Source organism: Mus caroli, unplaced genomic scaffold (assembly GCF_978045245.1).
Source record: "Mus caroli unplaced genomic scaffold, Mus_caroli_1 scaffold_19, whole genome shotgun sequence".
In the NCBI taxonomy this organism is placed as follows: Eukaryota; Metazoa; Chordata; class Mammalia; order Rodentia; family Muridae; genus Mus; species Mus caroli.
This window is the reverse complement of record NW_028227274.1, coordinates 31925387-31942813: the sequence shown is the minus strand read 5'-3', so window position 1 is coordinate 31942813 and position 17427 is coordinate 31925387. Positions and strand designations below refer to the sequence as shown.

The 17427-nt window shown below is 45.0% G+C and overlaps 1 protein-coding gene across 5 annotated transcripts in view; it reads left to right on the top strand.

The window, feature by feature from the left end:
* Positions 1-17427, top strand: part of Fam13b (family with sequence similarity 13 member B) — a 91355-nt gene that overhangs the window by 17379 nt on the left and 56549 nt on the right. For 2 of the 5 annotated variants that reach the window (XM_021150309.3, XM_021150308.3), the window contains exons 1-3: positions 8472-8778; positions 15542-15708; positions 17231-17422. In XM_021150309.3, the coding sequence (XP_021005968.1) occupies positions 17266-17422 (157 nt within the window). In that variant the 5' untranslated portion in view covers positions 8472-8778; positions 15542-15708; positions 17231-17265. Of the gene's footprint in view, positions 1-8471; positions 8779-15541; positions 15709-17230; positions 17423-17427 lie in introns of those variants that run through there. The other 3 variants (XM_085833475.1, XM_085833474.1, XM_085833473.1) reach the window with 2 other exon arrangements.

Sequence of the window (17427 nt, the reverse complement as noted above, 5' to 3'; positions counted from 1 at the left end):
CTGTAGTTTTGGTGGATTCTGAGTCCTTCCTCTCTTCACAAGACAAGAGAGGCAAGAACTTTGAGAAAGGGGAATTAATGAGCTAAGTTTGACTGACTGGGATAGCACTGCACAGTGCACGGCTCTTTGAGAATCAGAGTTGACAACCTCTGTCTCTATTTGGCAACGCCTCATCTTTTCCCCAAACAGCTTGTTTTCTCATCCATATCTAGAGGCATGGCTTATCTTACAAGCAGACAACATAACCATTCTTCTAATTAGGGAAGAGCGTCTCTTTTCTTTTTCCCTTCTCTTGTCTTCTCTTCCCTTCCCTTCTCTTCCCCTCCCTTCCCATTCTCCTTCTCCAGCTCTTTCTAGATAGCAAGGCTAGGTTTGAACTCACTATATGGCCCAGGCTTGCACTGGGATTGCAGGCATATATCACCATACTTAGCAGGAAAAATGTCCTGTAGAAGACACGGTCAGTAGATTTTAAAAATAGCACCAAGAAACCAGGTCATCGTCGTTGTTGTTGTCATCATCCTCCCCTTCCCCTTCCCCCCTCCTTCTTCTTCCCCCTCTCTCTCCCTCGCTGCTGCTGCTGCTCCTCCTCCTCCTCCCCTTCCTCCTCCTCCTCCTCTTCCTCCTCCTCTTCCTCCTCCTCCTCCTCCTCCTCCTCCTCCTCCTCCTCCTCCTCCTCCTTCTTCTTCTTCTTCTTCTTCTTCTTCTTCTTCTTCTTCTTTTAATGTTTTTGGTTTTCATCTGAAAGCATATTGACCAGGGACAGGGTGTCTAGCATAAGGTTCTGGGTTTGATCCCCACTGAGTTCAAGGCTAGCCTGGTCTACAGAGCAAGCTCCAGGACAGCCAGGACTACATAGAGAAACCCTGTTACATAAAACAAAACAAAAAAGCACATAGCCAGACAGATGAACAAGCATTTGGTAACTTCTGTGAAAAGTCTCCACACAGAGATCATCCCTAAAGATCCCTAGAAGCAAAATATTTCCGGAGATAGAATTTTGGCCTCAGAGTAGGAGAGGAGTGAGAAAATATCGAAGCATACTGTTCATAAAACACCGTTTAATATGTAAACTCACACTAGGTTTTCCTTCTTTTCTCCCTCTTTCCTCCTCCTCTTCTTCCTCTCCTCCTCCTCCTCTTACTCTTCTTCCTTCTTTTTTGTGACAGGGTTTCTCTGTGTAGCTCTGGCTGTCCTGGAACTAGCTCTGTAGATCAGGCTAGCCTCAAACTCTCAGAACTCTGCCTGCCCCTGCCTCCTGAGCACTGGGATTAAAGCTGTTTGCCACCACCACCTGGCTCACATTAGTTTTTTTATTTTATCATTGGGAACTCCCAGGTACTTGACCAGAGCCGCAAGGCTAGCAACAGAGTCTACAACTCAAATGGAAGTTTTCTTATTCTAAGTTCAGTCTGTATATGTACTAAATGGCTGTGTATTTAACTTTGTAAGATAGAATTGGGGATAGAGATGTCTTTTTGTGATTGTTTACTTCTGTGGCTCATTACTCATTAACGTTGCATCAAAGATATAATGGCAATCTTGACTGAGCAAAACTCCAGCACTCAGATTACTTCGGGGGTGGATGGGCTGAGTAAGGATGGGGAGCACGGGGTTTCTCCTCATCAGGCAGAAGAGATGGGCTTGGAAGCCTTATGCCGAGAAGAGCTCAGGTCTACCAAGTGAATATAAAGGGAGAGTCTGGAAGTCTGTTTTCATTCTCTAAGGAGACACGGGTTGTAAGGTGACAAGAGACACAGGGTTATGCCCTGACTTAAGCCTCACCCCAGGGAGACTTATGATCCTTAGAAGGCAGACAAGCCAGGCATCTAGGGCAGGCTCTCAGTTAAGGCAAGGATCTCCCCCCTCTCCAGTGACTCGATGCACAGCCTTACCTCTGAGATTCATAGTGCCTGAGTTCAGGGAAGGATGGAATACTTATTTTACTGTGCTAAAAAGTCACCTCAAACAGAAAAGATGAAAGGTCTCCCATTTCTAATAACCTCCCTCACTGGATTAACTTCAGGGGTTCTTAGAAACACACAGGCTTTGTCACTTCTCATCTTGGCTAAATAGCTGTAGTTTCAACACTAGAAATATATAAAAGTATGAGGTCTAGCCCAGCGTGATGACATACACCTGTAATCCCAACACTCAGGAGGTGGTGAAGCAGAAATATCAGGAGTTCAAGGCCAGCCTCGTCTACATGAGACTGTCTTAGAAGTGAAAGAAAAAAAAAAACCCAAACTAAAACAAAACATGACTTCTATGCCTATAGGTAAGACATAAGAAAATAGAAAATCTATGTAATTTGGGAGATGACTGACAAGTTTCTAGAACTGTTATATTACACCAGCAGTTATATTCTCAGCGAAGGGAGATCGCTTTAGCTGGCAAAACTACTTTGGAGCCATGCTTGATGAATCCCAGGGCCCATATTTTGGAAGGAAAGAACTGACTCCTGCAAGTTGTCTTTGACCTCTACACAACTGTGTGTCCCCCCTCCCCACAAGCCCCCATCTTCACTGTGGAGTGTCCTGTGCTGTGTGTGAGATTCAGCAGCAGCCTTGGGCTGACTTCTGGGTCTGTCCAGGTTTATCTACCAACAACATATCTATGCAGTGGCCCCAAACTTGCCCTGGTTGGGAAGTATATTTTAATTAAAAGCAATTATGCATATGTTGGGGGTGGGTTGGGCAGTGTGCTGCAGTACAAATGTGGAGGTCAGAGGACAACATCTAAAGCCAGTTCTTGCCTGCCACCTTTACTCCGGTTCTGGGGATTGAACTCAGGTCTCAAGGCTTGCATGGAGTTATCTTGACTGCTGGTGAACTACTGTTTTAATGGAAGTACCAAGAGTGATCTTTGAGGTGCATCCTTTTAGAAATTCTAGACAACAGTGGCACTATGACACTAAACAGAGTCAGTTGTCAAAGGTTCTGTGAGAACTATTGAGGGTTCCTCTGGGGAGTGCAGCTGTATGCTGCCATCTTACCAGAGGCAGGCATCTATCTGCCTCTTACCTAAGCAGGTGACAGGCCCCCCTCTGTGGAACCACCCAGCACATGCCATGTTTTTCTTGCAGTTAGAAGGCCTTGTGCCTGACTCCCAGGGCTGACGGCTATTTGGACAGCAGAGCAGAGGAATGCTGAGTCCGAACTGAGATGGGGCTGTCCTCCCAAGTTCGGGCAAATTGATGTGAGCTTCCTGTGGTCCTGTGAAGACTGTACAGTACTGCCACCGAACTGACACAGATGCAACAATAGCAAGCTCTTCTAGATACTTCATGCACACACACACGCACACGCACGCACACACGCACGCACACACACGCACACGCATCTCTGAGGAGGAGACTATGGAGAGTTGATCTTGGACAGTGACAAGGGGCTCAGGGCCTTGGCCTTACAACGTAGCTGACAGGGGTCCTCACAAAGTGACTGAAGGAAAAAGCAAAGCTTGTGAATAGAGGGTTCTGCTCGGATCACAGGAATTAGGGGTGACAAACCACGACAGGCTGGCCTCTGAAGTCATGAAATGTCCACCAGGAAAAGTCATCGTTAAAGATGTAAGCCTAGAGCATAGGCTGATCACATGGAAGAAAGACCCTTTCTGTTCCTTTCCTCTCTCTCCTCCCTGTGGCTCTAGGTAGTAAAGTGGGGGAGGAGATGAGAGAGCAGGTAGTGTCCCCCCTACCCCCCTGGAGAAGAGGGCAAAGGTTCACTTTCTTGTGACTCAGCCATCACAGGACTTTCTATTCCTAAGGGGACTCATAAAACTCATGGAACTTTCTTGGCTTCTCAATTAGGTCATGATTCCCTCTGTACAAATTCAAAGGGAGGGCAAAAGAAGGGTTTTTTTTTTTTTTTTCTTTTTCTTTTAAATGAAAGCAAACTCCCCGTGTGTGCATGAGATTAGGTCAGAGAGCAACACTGTGGGTGGGGGGGTCAGTTCTTTACTCCCACCTTGTTGAGGCAGGGGTTCTCATTTCTGCTGCTCTGCTATACTGGGTTAGCAGACCCACAATCTTCTAGGCAACTCTGTCTCCAGCCCTCATCTTGATACAGGAGTGTTGGGATTACGATGGATCCAGCTTTTTGTGGGTTCTCGGACTGGGTCCAGGTTCTCAGGCTTGCAGCTTGTGCTTTTACCTGAGAGCCATCCCCATGGCTAGTTTGTTTGTTTGTTTGGTTTGTGAGGAAGGTTCCCTGGGTAGTTCTGGCTGGCTTGAGCTCACAGCAGCCTCAAGTCTTTGCTTCCCAATGGGACCTTAGGTCTGTGCCACTGCTTCTGACCAGATTCTGTTTTTATTTTAGAAATTATATCCCATGGGCTCTGCATACTGAATACTCTAATTACTAAGATCCAGAATTTGTTTTCTAAGACATGTCCTTGAACATCCCAGGGGGAAGATGTTCAGTGAATCAAGTCACTAGGCTTTTGAAAACCTGTACTTTAATACTAGGTTCCTGCCTAGGGGCAAGCAGGGAGCTAGCATCTTGGACTTCATACAAAGTACCTACTATAGCCAGTTGTGGCCACCAGGGCCGGGTAGGTGGGGACCAGGCAGCCTTTGTGTCCCCTCAGGCACTACTCAATGACTTCCACTTGCTTTTGATTCAGCTATGGAAGCACCAAGCTGCCCTGTTTTCCAACCATGGACTTGCAGGTAAAGGCTTTTTTCAAAATGTTTATCTTGGTGGAATTTTTTTTCTTAAAACCATTTTAACATGTATTTATTTATTTATTTATTTACTGTGTATCTGTGACACAGCATGGACAGAGACCCGAGGACAACCTGTGGTGGTTTTTTCTCTCCTGTGTAGTGCGTGTCGCGGACTCAGGTCATCAGGCTTGGAAGCAGTTGCCTTTACCTGCTGGGCCATCTCACTAGTTCCCCAGAGGTGGGATTTTCAGTTTCAACAGAGTTTCATACTTTTGTGAAAATTTCCAGTGTTTTAAAAATCCTTTAAGAATTTGGAAATTTCTGACAGAAATTAATATGGGTGTGTTCCCAGAATTCATTATTTGAAGAAAATGTTGTAAAAACTGAAAATATATTCCCTTTACCAATGGTTCTTAAAAAAAAAATCAGTTTCTTGAGAATCCCACACAATGTATTTTGGTCATAGTTATCCTTGCCTTCACTCCATCCAGACCCTTACTCCTTCCCTACCGACCTAACCTTACCACCTTTCTTCTAAAATTAATTTTTTTTTTTTCGAGATAGGGTCTCTTTCTCTAGCCCTGGCTGGCTTGCAACTCACAGAGATGTGCCTGCCCAGTGTTGGAATTGAAGGCCCTGTGCCATCACACCAGTCTTTTGTTTTCAGACAGGGTTTCTCTGTGTAGCCTTGATCGTCCTGGAACTCTGTAGACTAGGCTGGCCTTCCAGAGATCTGCCTGCCTCTGCCTTCCAAGTGCTGGGATTGAAGGCTTTTGCTACCACCTCCCAGAAAAGCCTACAGTGCCCTGAATTCCAAAGCAGTCGCTATCCAAGTACTAACCAGGTTGACCCTGCTTAGACTCTGAGATTGGATGAGATCTGTCAACTTCAGGGAAGGAGGGTCACAGACTTGTTGGCCTTTTGTGATTCTGGGTCTCCTGTTGTCTGGGCTTGTCTCAAATCATAATACAGTTAAGGGTGATCTTGATCCTCCTTCCTCTGTCTCTGGAGTGCTGGCACTGCAGGACTGAGCCATTATGTGTGAGCTCAACAGGTAGTGTTACTCTCAAGTCAGTTAATATTGTTTTCCTCATTTCCAAAGCAAAACAAACATTTAAAGAAAGATATAAGGTTAAATGCAAACTGCATCTCCATTGAGCTGCTATGAAACAGGCTTTGGCCATTGGTTTGGTAGAATTTTTTTTTATTTGTGGTGTGTGTGTGCACGAGTGCACAGAAGCACATATGTGGAAGTCAGAGAACAATCTGTAGAAGTCCCTTTTGTCTGTCTATCATCTAGGTCCTAGGATCAAAATCAGGTTGTCAGACTTGGCAGCAGCACCCTTACCTGCTAAACTATCTTTGTTGGCCTAGTTTGGCAGATGTGGAAACCTAAATTTCACTTGCTCAGATTTAATTAGGCTTTGAGGAACTAATTTGGATAGAACAACCTCAAAATTCAACCCAGTGGATGGAACCTAATTTATCAATTATGCTGAGAATGGGCTGAGACTGTAAAGCTAGCCAGCTGTCATTTGTGTGCCCTGGACTATTTTACTGCGTGTTTTGAGAGATCCTTTGAGTGATGGAAAGGCTATTTGCTGAGTTTGACATTGGAGCATGGGGCTTTGTGTTTATCAAGGATATACAGAATTTAATTTTGCTAGGACATAAACCCCCAGAGGGGAGGATTTTATTTGCTATGTGTCCAAAGAGGCTGTAGCATAGTTATTTGTTCAATAAGTATTAATTAAATGACCGTATGAGCATTAAAGGGTCCCGCGGCCCCCCCCCCCCCCCCCCCCGCAGCCGAAAATGCTGCTCGTGACTGTAATCCCAGACTGGGAGGCTGAGACAGGCAGATTCACGAATTCCAGGTCAGCCTGAGCTACAGAATGGACAGTCTGCCTCACAAACAAAACAAACTTTTTTGGGGTGGGGTGAGAGTGGGTACTGGGGAATTAAGCTGCTGAGGTGTTTATTCATTGACCTATCCCTCAGAGCTTTGAATCAGGTTTTTTTGCCCTGATATTGGGTATATGATCCTGGTCATCAGAGCCAGCTATCTTTCTTCTGGACAGAGTGGGAATTACAATATATACATGTATGTATGTATAATATATATATATAATCACAGAAACTTTAAGGATTTTATTTTCAATTATCTGTGTGCTTGTACATGTAAGTGTAGATGCCTAATTAGTGTGTCAGGTCCATCCCTTGGACCTAGAGTTCCAGGCAGACTGAGCTGCCCAACTCGAGTGCTGTGAATCACTCAGTTTTTGTAGAAGAGGAGGAGGAGCTCCAGTGGCACGTGTCTCCAGCTCCTACATTCTCTATTCTTACTCAGATGCTACGGTTCTAGACTTCTTGTGGACCACACCCTTCAGTTATGACAGCATCACCTGGGCATGTGACCCTGAGGTTACAAATATTTTTAGTCTCTCTGATGACGCTTGGGAGCCACTTTGGTCTCTGTAACACTTACAGATAGATCATTGCATAGGGTGACTTTTTAAATAATTTATTTTTATTTTATGAACATTAGTGTTTTGCCCACAAGTATGTCTGTGTGAGGGTGTTGGATCCCCTGGAACTGGAGTTACAGACAGGTGTGAGCTGCTGTGTGGGTGCTGGGAATTGAACCTGGGTCCTCTGGAAGAGAAGTCAATGTTCTTAACTGCTGTGCCATTTTTCTAGCCTTCCATGACTTTTTTTTTTTTTTTTTAATAAATCTTTGTGGGTTTTTGAGATAAGGTAGTCCAGGTTACCTTAAACTCATTATGTAGTCTAGGCCTTGAACTTCTAATCCTCCTGCCCTTACCCCACAAATGTTGGGATTGTGGACATTGAGTATCACACCTGGCTGATCACTTTTCATAAATCTTGTGTCAAGGTCTGTGAGTTTTTTTGTTTTGTTTTTACATTTTCCAGGTTAGTAACTTCTGACAAAGGCAGACAGGGAATTGTGGTGGTTTGTTTTTATTATTTTTGTTGTCTTTTGAGGCAGCTCAGGATGGTTTCCGACTTGTTATACAGTCTAGGTTGGCCTCCAATTGGAAGTGATCCTCCTGCCTCAGCTTCCAGAGTGCTGAGATTACAGAGGGATGCCTCCACACCCCGGTAGTGGTTTATATTTTTGAGAGACTGCGTTTTCTTTTTTTTTCTTAAAGCCACTAACAGAAGAGATGATGTAATCATATTATTGAGGACGTGAGGGAGCTGCAAGGTTGGTCTACGTAGTCTCACACAAGCAAGGTCATAATCCTAGGCTCACAACTCCTCTCTTCCTGCCCTATAGATCTGGTTTTAGTACCAGAAGTTCTCTGTGAGCAAGTAGTCTATTAAAGGCCATATTCCGATCCCTCCGGGAGCCACGGCTCGTTAATCTCTCTGAAGTCTAGGTCAGGTACTTAGGTAGAGCGGGGTTGGGGGGTGGGATAGGGAGAAAGGGGCGAGGCAGAGCCCCAGGAATCCCTCATCTCACCCAGATCGCCGGCAGTGAGAAAATGGTTAACACTTCGCAGCTTCTCGGAAGGTTTATGAAATTCTCAGATTCCTGGACGGCCTGGGGCACAGCTTAACAGTGACCAGGCGCTCCTCAGTTTCCCCTTCATCCCTCCCAAGTCCTCCCCTTCATCCCTCCCGAGTCCTCCCCCGTCCCTCCGTCCCTCCGCTAGCTCCCGGCACAGGACCTCCGCACCCACAAGTGGGCGGGCCGGAGCCGCCGCAGTCCAGCGCCGAATCCGGGTTGACCGGGACGTCGCGCGCTCGCCCCGCCTCCCGCGTCACTTCCGGCCCGGCCTCTCGTCCTCCGCCCTGTTCCCCTCCCGCTCGCCGTTAGGGAGGCTCTGCGCCTCAGCCGCCTCCGCCTCCGCCGCTCCCGCCCACTTCTCCGCGTCTGCCGCCGCCGCTGCCCGGGGTCTCCGGGGGGTCGCTACCGGGCTGGCCCCGCGCCACTGCAGTCGCTTCAGCCTCGCGCTAGAGGCCGCTTCGGGAGGAGACCCGCCGGCCGCCGTGCCACTTAGGGCCTCAGTTCTCGCCTCGTCGACGTCGCCAAGGGTTCTGGAGAAGCGGCCAAGGCCGGGGAACGGGGCTTCGCGGTTCCAACGGTGGGTAAACGGGCGGGGGCCCGGCACTGCGCATGCGCAGCGGCTCGCCGCGGCGGCCCTTCCCCCAACCCCGGACTCTGCGGCTGCTAGGCAGCCCGGGGTCCTACCCGCGGCAGGCCGCTGGGCGATGCCGTTCGGGGTCTGGGAGATGCAAGGGACAGCCCCGGTGGGCATTCGGTTGAGGGGGGCTTCTTGTCTGCTGGGAAGAGGAAGCACAGGCGGTGGCCTTGGCTGTCGGGGGGGTGTGGCAGCCTTGGGTTTCCAGCTGCTGCAGTGCGCGCAAACGGGCGTGTGCCTCACCTCTCAGCCTCGCCTGCCCACCGTTTCTCTGCCACCTCTGCGCCCACTTCCTTCAAGCTGGGCAGAGGAGTTGATGTAGGCAAAAAAAAAAGAAAAAAAGAGAAAGAAAGAAAGAAAGAAAAAGGTGGTTTATTCCGGGCTCAGCTGCGTCCCTTTTTTACGGTCACGTGAGATGAGTGGTTACTGACTTCCTTAAGTCGCTCGGAGAATATAGCCAAAATTGGGCTGTTGGTGCACAGGGACCTCGTTTACAAGGCACTCAGCCAGAGTCAGGCCTGAGGGGTCCCTATGTAGGGCGTCGAGTTTCTGATGGGGCGCCCAGCTAGATAAGATGATAGGAAGTGGACTCAGTTGGCACACCCGCCTAGTGGGAACTGTTAAACTCCTCTTTGTTTGTAATCAATTAAACCCAAAGTGACTTAGAAAAACTGTTGCATCATTTCATCCGGTTCCCTGGTAGGCTTTCTAATCAGCTTGGAGGAAGCCAAACTGAAAATGGCAACCACAATTGCAGTGTATTTGTCTATTTAACATTAAACAGCCGTGGCAGGCAAGTTTGTAGAAGATATTAAAGGATAGTTTTGAGTATTAACTTTCTGTTCTTGGGTTAGTGTGAATTTGTACCTTTAACTCCCCCTTTTGTAACCTGAAGTGCAGTTTGGCTTGGGTTTTCAAAGGCACTGTGCTCTTAGGAAATACTTGTTGAATGACCCGGTCCATTTGTTTGTCTTTTAGTGCCTCTTCTTTATCCTTTAAAATTAGGATACAGTCTCACAGTTTTCCCAGTGAGGTATCTGTAACATTGTTACAGTCCTTGCAGTATGCAGTGTACCTTAGTGACATTATAATCTTTATTGGATAAAATAAAAGTGACTGAATTAAAGAGTGATTTACCAGGATTTCCCCAACAATAAAAGGACAGTTTTATTTTGAGACATGGTCTCATGGAAGTCTGTCTTATCCATCCGAGGAAGAATGACCGCCAACTCCTGAACCTCCTGCCCCCCTCCCAAGTGCTGGGAGCAAAAGCCAGCACCATCGCATGTTCCACGGCAAACCCTGCAGGTCAGAGGACAACCCTCAGGGTTCTGTCTATGCCGTGGCTTCTAGGGTAGAGCTCGGGTCGTCAGGCTTGGTGGCACGTGCCTTTACTCCTTGTGTCTTCTCTGTAATCTTCAAGTTATATACATAAAATGTACCATTTCACAGTTGACATACTTTTAATCTTCGAGGTGTTCTCTCTCTATCCCTGGATGGCCCCACTCAAAAAGTTGTACGGAAGCTGCCTGAGTGCTGGGATGACATTACAGTGGGCACCGCCACATCCCTCTGTAACGCCACTAGGTTCTGGCCAGAGGGTGTCCCTGTTCCAATCCCCCTGCCTACCCACAGTTGAGTCTAGGAATTCTTCCTGACCTTTGAGTCCTCTTCCTTCAGTGTTGAGGTTACAAGCTTGCAGTGTTAGGGAACGATGAGGTAAGCAACTGTGTTTACTGAGTCAAATTTTTAGCCTCTCCTGCGCCTTTTATTTTTTATGTCTCTAGAGACTGGTAATAGGCAACTTGAGAAAGTTTGTATCTGTGTATAGGTGCAGGTTTCTGTGTCTTGGTGGGTGTAGAGGTTCGTCATAGGGCAACTTTGTGGAGTGGTTTGTTCCTTCCACTTGTTAACATTTTTTCTGTGTACGGATGTTTGCCTGCATGTAAGTCTGCACCATGTGCATTCCTGCTGTCCCTGGAGGCCAAAACTCCTAGAGCTGTAGTTTCAGGTTTAAACAGCTTGTGTGGGTGCTCGAACCTGGGTCCTCTGGAAGAGCTGCTAGTGCTCTATCCATTGAGCTCTCTAAAGCTCTCCTTTCACCTTTTTGTTGGTTCTGAGGATTGAACTCAGATTGTCAGGCTTGTGGGGCAGAGAGTAAAGGTGCTTTATATATATACTTGAGCTACCTCGCTGGCCTCACGATAGCTTTTCTATGCTTACTGCCCTAGTTAGGTTTCTCTTGCTGGGATAAAACATCATTACCAACAGCTTGAGCAGGAAAGGGTTCATTTTGCTTTACTGATCGAAGTGTTTTTGCTGAGGGAAGTCAGGACAGGAACTTGAGGCAGAACTGCAGTAGAGGCCATGGGAGAATGCTGCTTATTGGCTTGCTCCTAGCATGCTCAGGCTGCTTTCTTATACAACCCATGACCGCCTTTTGGGATGGCACTTAACCCTAGTGGATGAGATTCTCCCACATCAATCATTAATTAAGAAAGTGCTCCACAGACTTGTCACAGGCCAGTCTGGGTTCCGCCTTCCCCGATGACCCTGGCCTCTGTCAGGTTGACAAAGAACAAACAACTAGCACACTTACCATTTGATACTTTTGGAGAGATATTTATCTCAAATCTATACCCATTTTTAACTTAGTTGTTTCCTTGTTGAGTTGTAGGTGTGGTCTTTTTATTTTCTATATGGGTTAAATCTTTTTTAAAAACCTAACATTTCTGAAAATTACTGAAAATTAATTTTATATAGCATCCTGCTTTATATAGCATCTGTTTTATAGATAAGCAGCAAAGAAGCTATTTTATGTTTTTATATTTATTTTGTTTTTTTGAGATGGATCTCTCTGTAGCTCTTGCTGTCCTAGAACTCGCTCTGTAGACCAGGCTAACCTCAAACTCAATGATCTGCCTGCCTCTGCCTCCTGAGTGCTGGAATTAAAGACGTGCACCACCACCCCCCAGCTTGATTTTATATTTGGAAAAGGGTCTCAGCCTAAATTTAGACTAGATATATCAATATCAATACCAAGAATCTGTTTCTGTCACATCCATATGGAAAAGGCATGCCTGGCATACACTTTTTTCTCTTTTTCTTTTTTTTCTTTTGTTTCTGAGACAGAGTTTCTCTGTGTAGCCCTGACTGTCCTGGAACTCACTCTGTAGTCCAGGCTGGCCTTGAACTCAGAAATCCACCTGCCTCTGCCTCCCAAGTGCTGGGATTAAAGGCATGCACCACCACTGCCCAGTTGGCATACACTTTTAATCCCAGTACTTTGTAAGCAGAGTGCTCCCAAGCATGCTGAGGAGATCCAGGCTAGTCTTGTTTATGATTGGTTTCTAGGTAGGCAGGGATGTATAGTGAGACACTCACTGTCTGAAAAACAATACCTATCAATCAACAAATAAGTATTTTCCAGATATGTCTTTGTTAATAAAGTATTTTTGTATCATGCCAAGAACGTGGGAGGAGTTAATGGTCTAGAAAAAGCAAGTATGGGATGTATAGATGAACTTGCCTACAATTTGTGTTCCCTAAACTTGAGTGCATTGGAACGTCTCCAAGAGAGAACAGAAGGTTAATGTGTGAGAAGCTGATTTTAACTAGAAATGGGAACAATGAAGGATTTGGAATAGAGTATAGTGCATGCCACTTGAATGCAACAACTCATTTCACATGATACATTAAACAAATGGGAAGCATGCTGTGGCTTTGTACATCTTAAGGAAAATTGAAGCAGCAGTTTCAGTGGGATCTATATTTATTAGCTAGAAAGGGCATCCACTTCAAAGTCAGTTGCAGCTTTTGTCACAAGCTCTGGAAGTTGACCAGTTTTGTCAGCTCTCTGAGCCTTTATCTTTTTTTCCTCCTTACCTCACCAGATTGTTGAAGGATTTTGGTGGGTAGTGAACTGGAAAATACTGGAAATGATAGCATCAGTTCAAATTCTTGGATTCTACTGTTGGTTAGTTTAGAAGTGGAAACAAAAAAATGAAGAAGTCTTTGTTGTTGAGATTTGCTCAAAGTTCACAAAACAAGAAAGTATAGTCCCTACCTTTTTCATTTTGTGGACTTTAGGATCAAACCCATGGCCTTATGCATGTTAGGTCAGTGCTGCTTTTGTTCGTGTGCCTATCTCGTGTGTATGGTTGTATATACTTACATGTACATATGGGTGTGGTTGCTAGTTATTGTTCCTGTGTGACTGAGTTTTCATTTGAAGGCCAAGACAACTTGGAATATTGTTTTTCAGGAGCCATCCATTTTGTTTTTTGAGCTAGTCTCTCACTGGGAGCTGGGGCTTGCAGATTATGCTAGGCTAGCTTATCTGCTGTGGAGCCCAGGGTCTGTCTGCCTCCCCAGCACTGGGATTCCATGGGCATGCCAGCATGCTTGGCTTTTTATACGGGTGCTGGGGATGAAATGCAGGTCTTCTTTCTTGTGGCGTGAGCACTTAACTCTCCTCTAAGTCCTCATATTACCTTTATCCCCTCCTCCCCAAAAAGGAACTTTTTGCCAGCTGTGTAAAATGAGAAATATTTCCATTTCTGGAAATCAATTTGTCTAGAATAAGTTATAGAATTCCTCTAATACCTTTTTCTGATGAAAACAAGTGCATTGTACTTTTATTAAAAAAAATAAGTTATCCAAGTATGTATGATTTTCACAGTAATCAGGAGGCTGAAGCAGGGGGATCTTGAATTTTAGGCCAGTCTTGACTACATAGGACTCTGTCTTTAGGAAGAAAGAAACAAAAAAGATGGGTTGGAGAGATGGTTCAGTGGTTAAGAGCACTTGCTGCTCTTGTAGAGGACCTAAATTAGGTTTAGGTTCCCAGAATCCACACTGGGTGGCTCACAACTGCTTGAAACTCCACTTCTAGGGGATCCAATGTTGTCTTCTGGCATCTGCAGTCTCACACAAATCTCTCTCTCTCTCTCTCTCTCTCTCTCTCTCGCTCTCTCTCTCTCTCTCTCTGGCATCTGCAGTCTCACACAAATCTCTCTCTCTCTCTCTCTCTCTCTCTCTCTCTGGCATCTGCAGTCTCACACAAATATCTCTCTCTCTCTCTGGCATCTGCAGTCTCACACAAATATCTCTCTCTCTCTCTCTCTCTCTCTCTCTCACACACACACACACACACACACACACACACACACACACACACACACAAATCTCTCTCTCTCTCTCTCTCACACACACACACACACACACACACACACACACACACACACAATCTTAAGCATAATAATTTTTTTTCCAAGGCAGGACTTCTCCGTAGCCCTGGCTGCTCTGGAACTCCCTCTGTAGGCCAGGGTGGCCTCAAGCTTACAGATCCACCTGCTTCTGCCTTCAGTGCTAGAATCTAAAGCGGGTGCGCCTTGATTACGCTCAGCTTAAGTACAGTTTTTTTTTTTTTCAAAGATTTATTTATTAGTATAAGTTCACTGTAGCTGTCTTCAAACGCACCAGAAGAGGGTATCAGATCTCATTATGGGTGGTTGTGAGCCACCATGTGGTTGCTGGGATTTGAACTCAGTACCTTTGGAAGAGCAGTTGGTGCTCTTACCCACTGAACCATCTCACCAGCCCTTTAGTACAGTTTTAATTCCGTTCTGTTTCTGTGTGTCTCCCTCTCTCCATGTCGGCCCCCCCCCCCCCCCCGCCCCGTCTGTGTTTGAGAGGGAGGAGGGGTGTGTGTTAGAGGTCAACTTTCAGGAGTTGGTTCTCCCTTTTTACCAAATGATCAAATTTACCAAGGATCAAATTCAGGTCATTAGGTTTGGCAACAAGTACTTGTACCCATTGAGTCATCTCTTTAGCCTAAGCTGTGGGTTGTGACCCCCTTTGAGAGTCGCATATCAGTTACTCTGCATATCAAATGCTTACATTATGATTCATAACAGCAAAATTAGTTATGAAGTAACAGTGAAATAATTTTATGGCTGGGGGTCACCACAGAGTGATGAACTATATATGAGGATCACAGTGTTAGGTTGAGAACCACTGCTCTAGACTTTTAAGTTTCCTAGTGTATTATATCTATGTACGTTGTATATTAGTGTATCGTTCTCTACTCTGCTTTAGAAATACAAGATACATACAAATATGTGCTACTAATCCCTCCACCCCAGAAATACAGAGCTTTGGGTAGTGGAAGACAGTTGGGAAATTTCGTGCATTTCAATGATTAGATTTGGCTGGGAGGCAGAGGTAGGATGATCTCTTGTGAGCTTGAGGCCACCCAGGCAGGGCTCATAATGAGACCCTAGGTTTTTTGGTTTTTGGTTTTTGGTTTTTTTTCGAGACAGGGTTTCTCTGTATATCCCTGGCTGTCCTGGGACTCACTTTGTAGACCAGGCTAGCCTCAAACTCAGAAATCCGCCTGTCTCTGCCTCCTGAGTGCTGGGATTAAAGGTGTGTGCCACCACGCCTGGTGACCCTGGGTTTTTTTTTTTTGTTTGTTTATTTTGGTTTTTTTGTTTTTAAAGATTTTTTTCAGCATTTATCTGGGAATCGTTGCTAGATCCTGAACTCCCAGGTGTTTCCTGGGAGTTCCTTGGCTGGTTAGTCTACCTGAACTGGTAAGCTTCAGATTCAGTGAGAGATTCTTAAAAAAATAAGACTAGGAGACCACACACAAACACACGTAAAGCTATGGGAATTGAAGCAGTTGTTTTCTCTCTTTTTATAGATTAAGTTCTGAAGTACTGATCGAGTTCTGCGTTTCTTCAATGAGGAACTACAGGCTGATCTTCTGCCATAATCTCAAACAGCCATAAATGACAGAACGATGCTTGCTCAGTGAGGGAAGCTGGTGCAGAAGCCGTGTTTTAAACTTAGGTGTTTAAGTACTCAAAGGTAAGCTTTCTTATTGGTAATGTTCTATCAACCCACAGAGACTTTTAGAGTTTGCTGTTTATAGCTGCTACTCATTTTTTCTTCTGTTTTTTTTTTTTTTTTTTGCTGTCAACGATTCATATAGTTAGCTGCTGTTTGGTTAACTTTGAGGTTTTGTATTAGCTGATACCAACTATATCAAAGAATAGATGTTCTTTTCCCAAGTCTCTGAATTCATGATATTTTCTTGTTCCTAACTCAATTTCTACCATTCCTGAAAATTGGTTGGATTGTTTCCTGGTCATTCTATGGTGCGTTTGATCTAGCTAATACAGTTGATTCAATCTTAATTTTTTAAACTTTAGAATCTTGGGAGTTTACCTTTGGTCTGAAGTATCTGTATTTGGAATTTTTTTTCTTTTAAAGATAATTCTTTCTCCTTTTGTTTAAAGAATGGATTTTTACTGGAATTAGTTAATTTTTTGGACTACTTGGTAGTTATTGCTTTAGATACTGGAGACAGTTATTTCTTTTCTTTACTGATCTCTATCCTACAAAATTAAGACAACCATAGACCATTTCTTCTGGACTAGCTTGAGGATCTGGAATTTTTTCCTTACTAACGTTGAAGTGTGGTGATGCACTTGGGAGGCAGAGGCAAGTGGATCTCTGGGTTTGAGGCTACTCTGGTCTACAAAGGGATTCCAAGACAGCCAAGGCATGTTACTCCGAGAAACCCAGTCTTGAAAAACAACAAGAATAATGCTTATTCATGCCAGGTAGTGGTGGCTCATGCCTATAATCCCAGCACTTAGGAGGCAGAGACAGGCAGATTTCTGAATTTACAGAGTTGGTCTACAGAGTGAGTTCCAGGACTGCCAGGGCTGCACAGAGAAACCCTGTCTCAAACAAACAAACCAAACCCAGTGATTATTCTTGTTCCTATCAGGCCCTTGTTTATAAAAAATGATTGTTAGTGAGGAATGTTCCATATGGAGTTAGGAGTCTTAGCAGTTAGGAGGCTGAGGCAGCAGGATTTGAGGCTAAGGCCAATCCCAAGCTTGAGACCATGTCTCAAATAAGCCTCTCAGTTTATCAAAGGAGACTCTTCCCGATCACCCATTTGTGAAGGGAAGGTTTCATATTGCAGGGCTCAGAGTTGGATTGGGTTTGCTGCGTCTAAAAACTTCATTATCACTGTGCTCCCCGAGTGAAAGTCTTGGGGCCATATTTGACCCTAATTGTCTTGGGATCTATGTCACTTTCCTAAAAGTTTTAGATGACTTATAAAGTTTTAGATGGCTGATAAAGTGTTCAGACTTTACAGAGCTTTGTATAGTAGAGAAAAACTTAGATGATTACACGGAGATGTATTTGTAGGCTGTATCGTGGGCCTGATAACTGGGACATATTTAAATAGACGAGTGCACATTCAGGTGTAAAAGCATTTTTTCTTTAATGTATTTACTCATCTTGCCACCTGTTAATTATTATAGTCTTTTTTCCCCCTTTTCTATTTTCTTTTTTGTCTTTCATTTGGCAGAAAAGACAGCTTTGATTTCTGGCTGCAAAAAAGCTATGAGGAAGAGCTCCTCCCCTTCCTTGAGTAACTGCAACTCCGATCTTGCTAGCAAAATATTTGGAATTCCACTTGATGAGCTGCAGCAGGGAGGACATCCAGACAATGAGGTTCCGTTCATAGTCCGCCACGTTGTGGACTATATTGAGGAACATGGTATA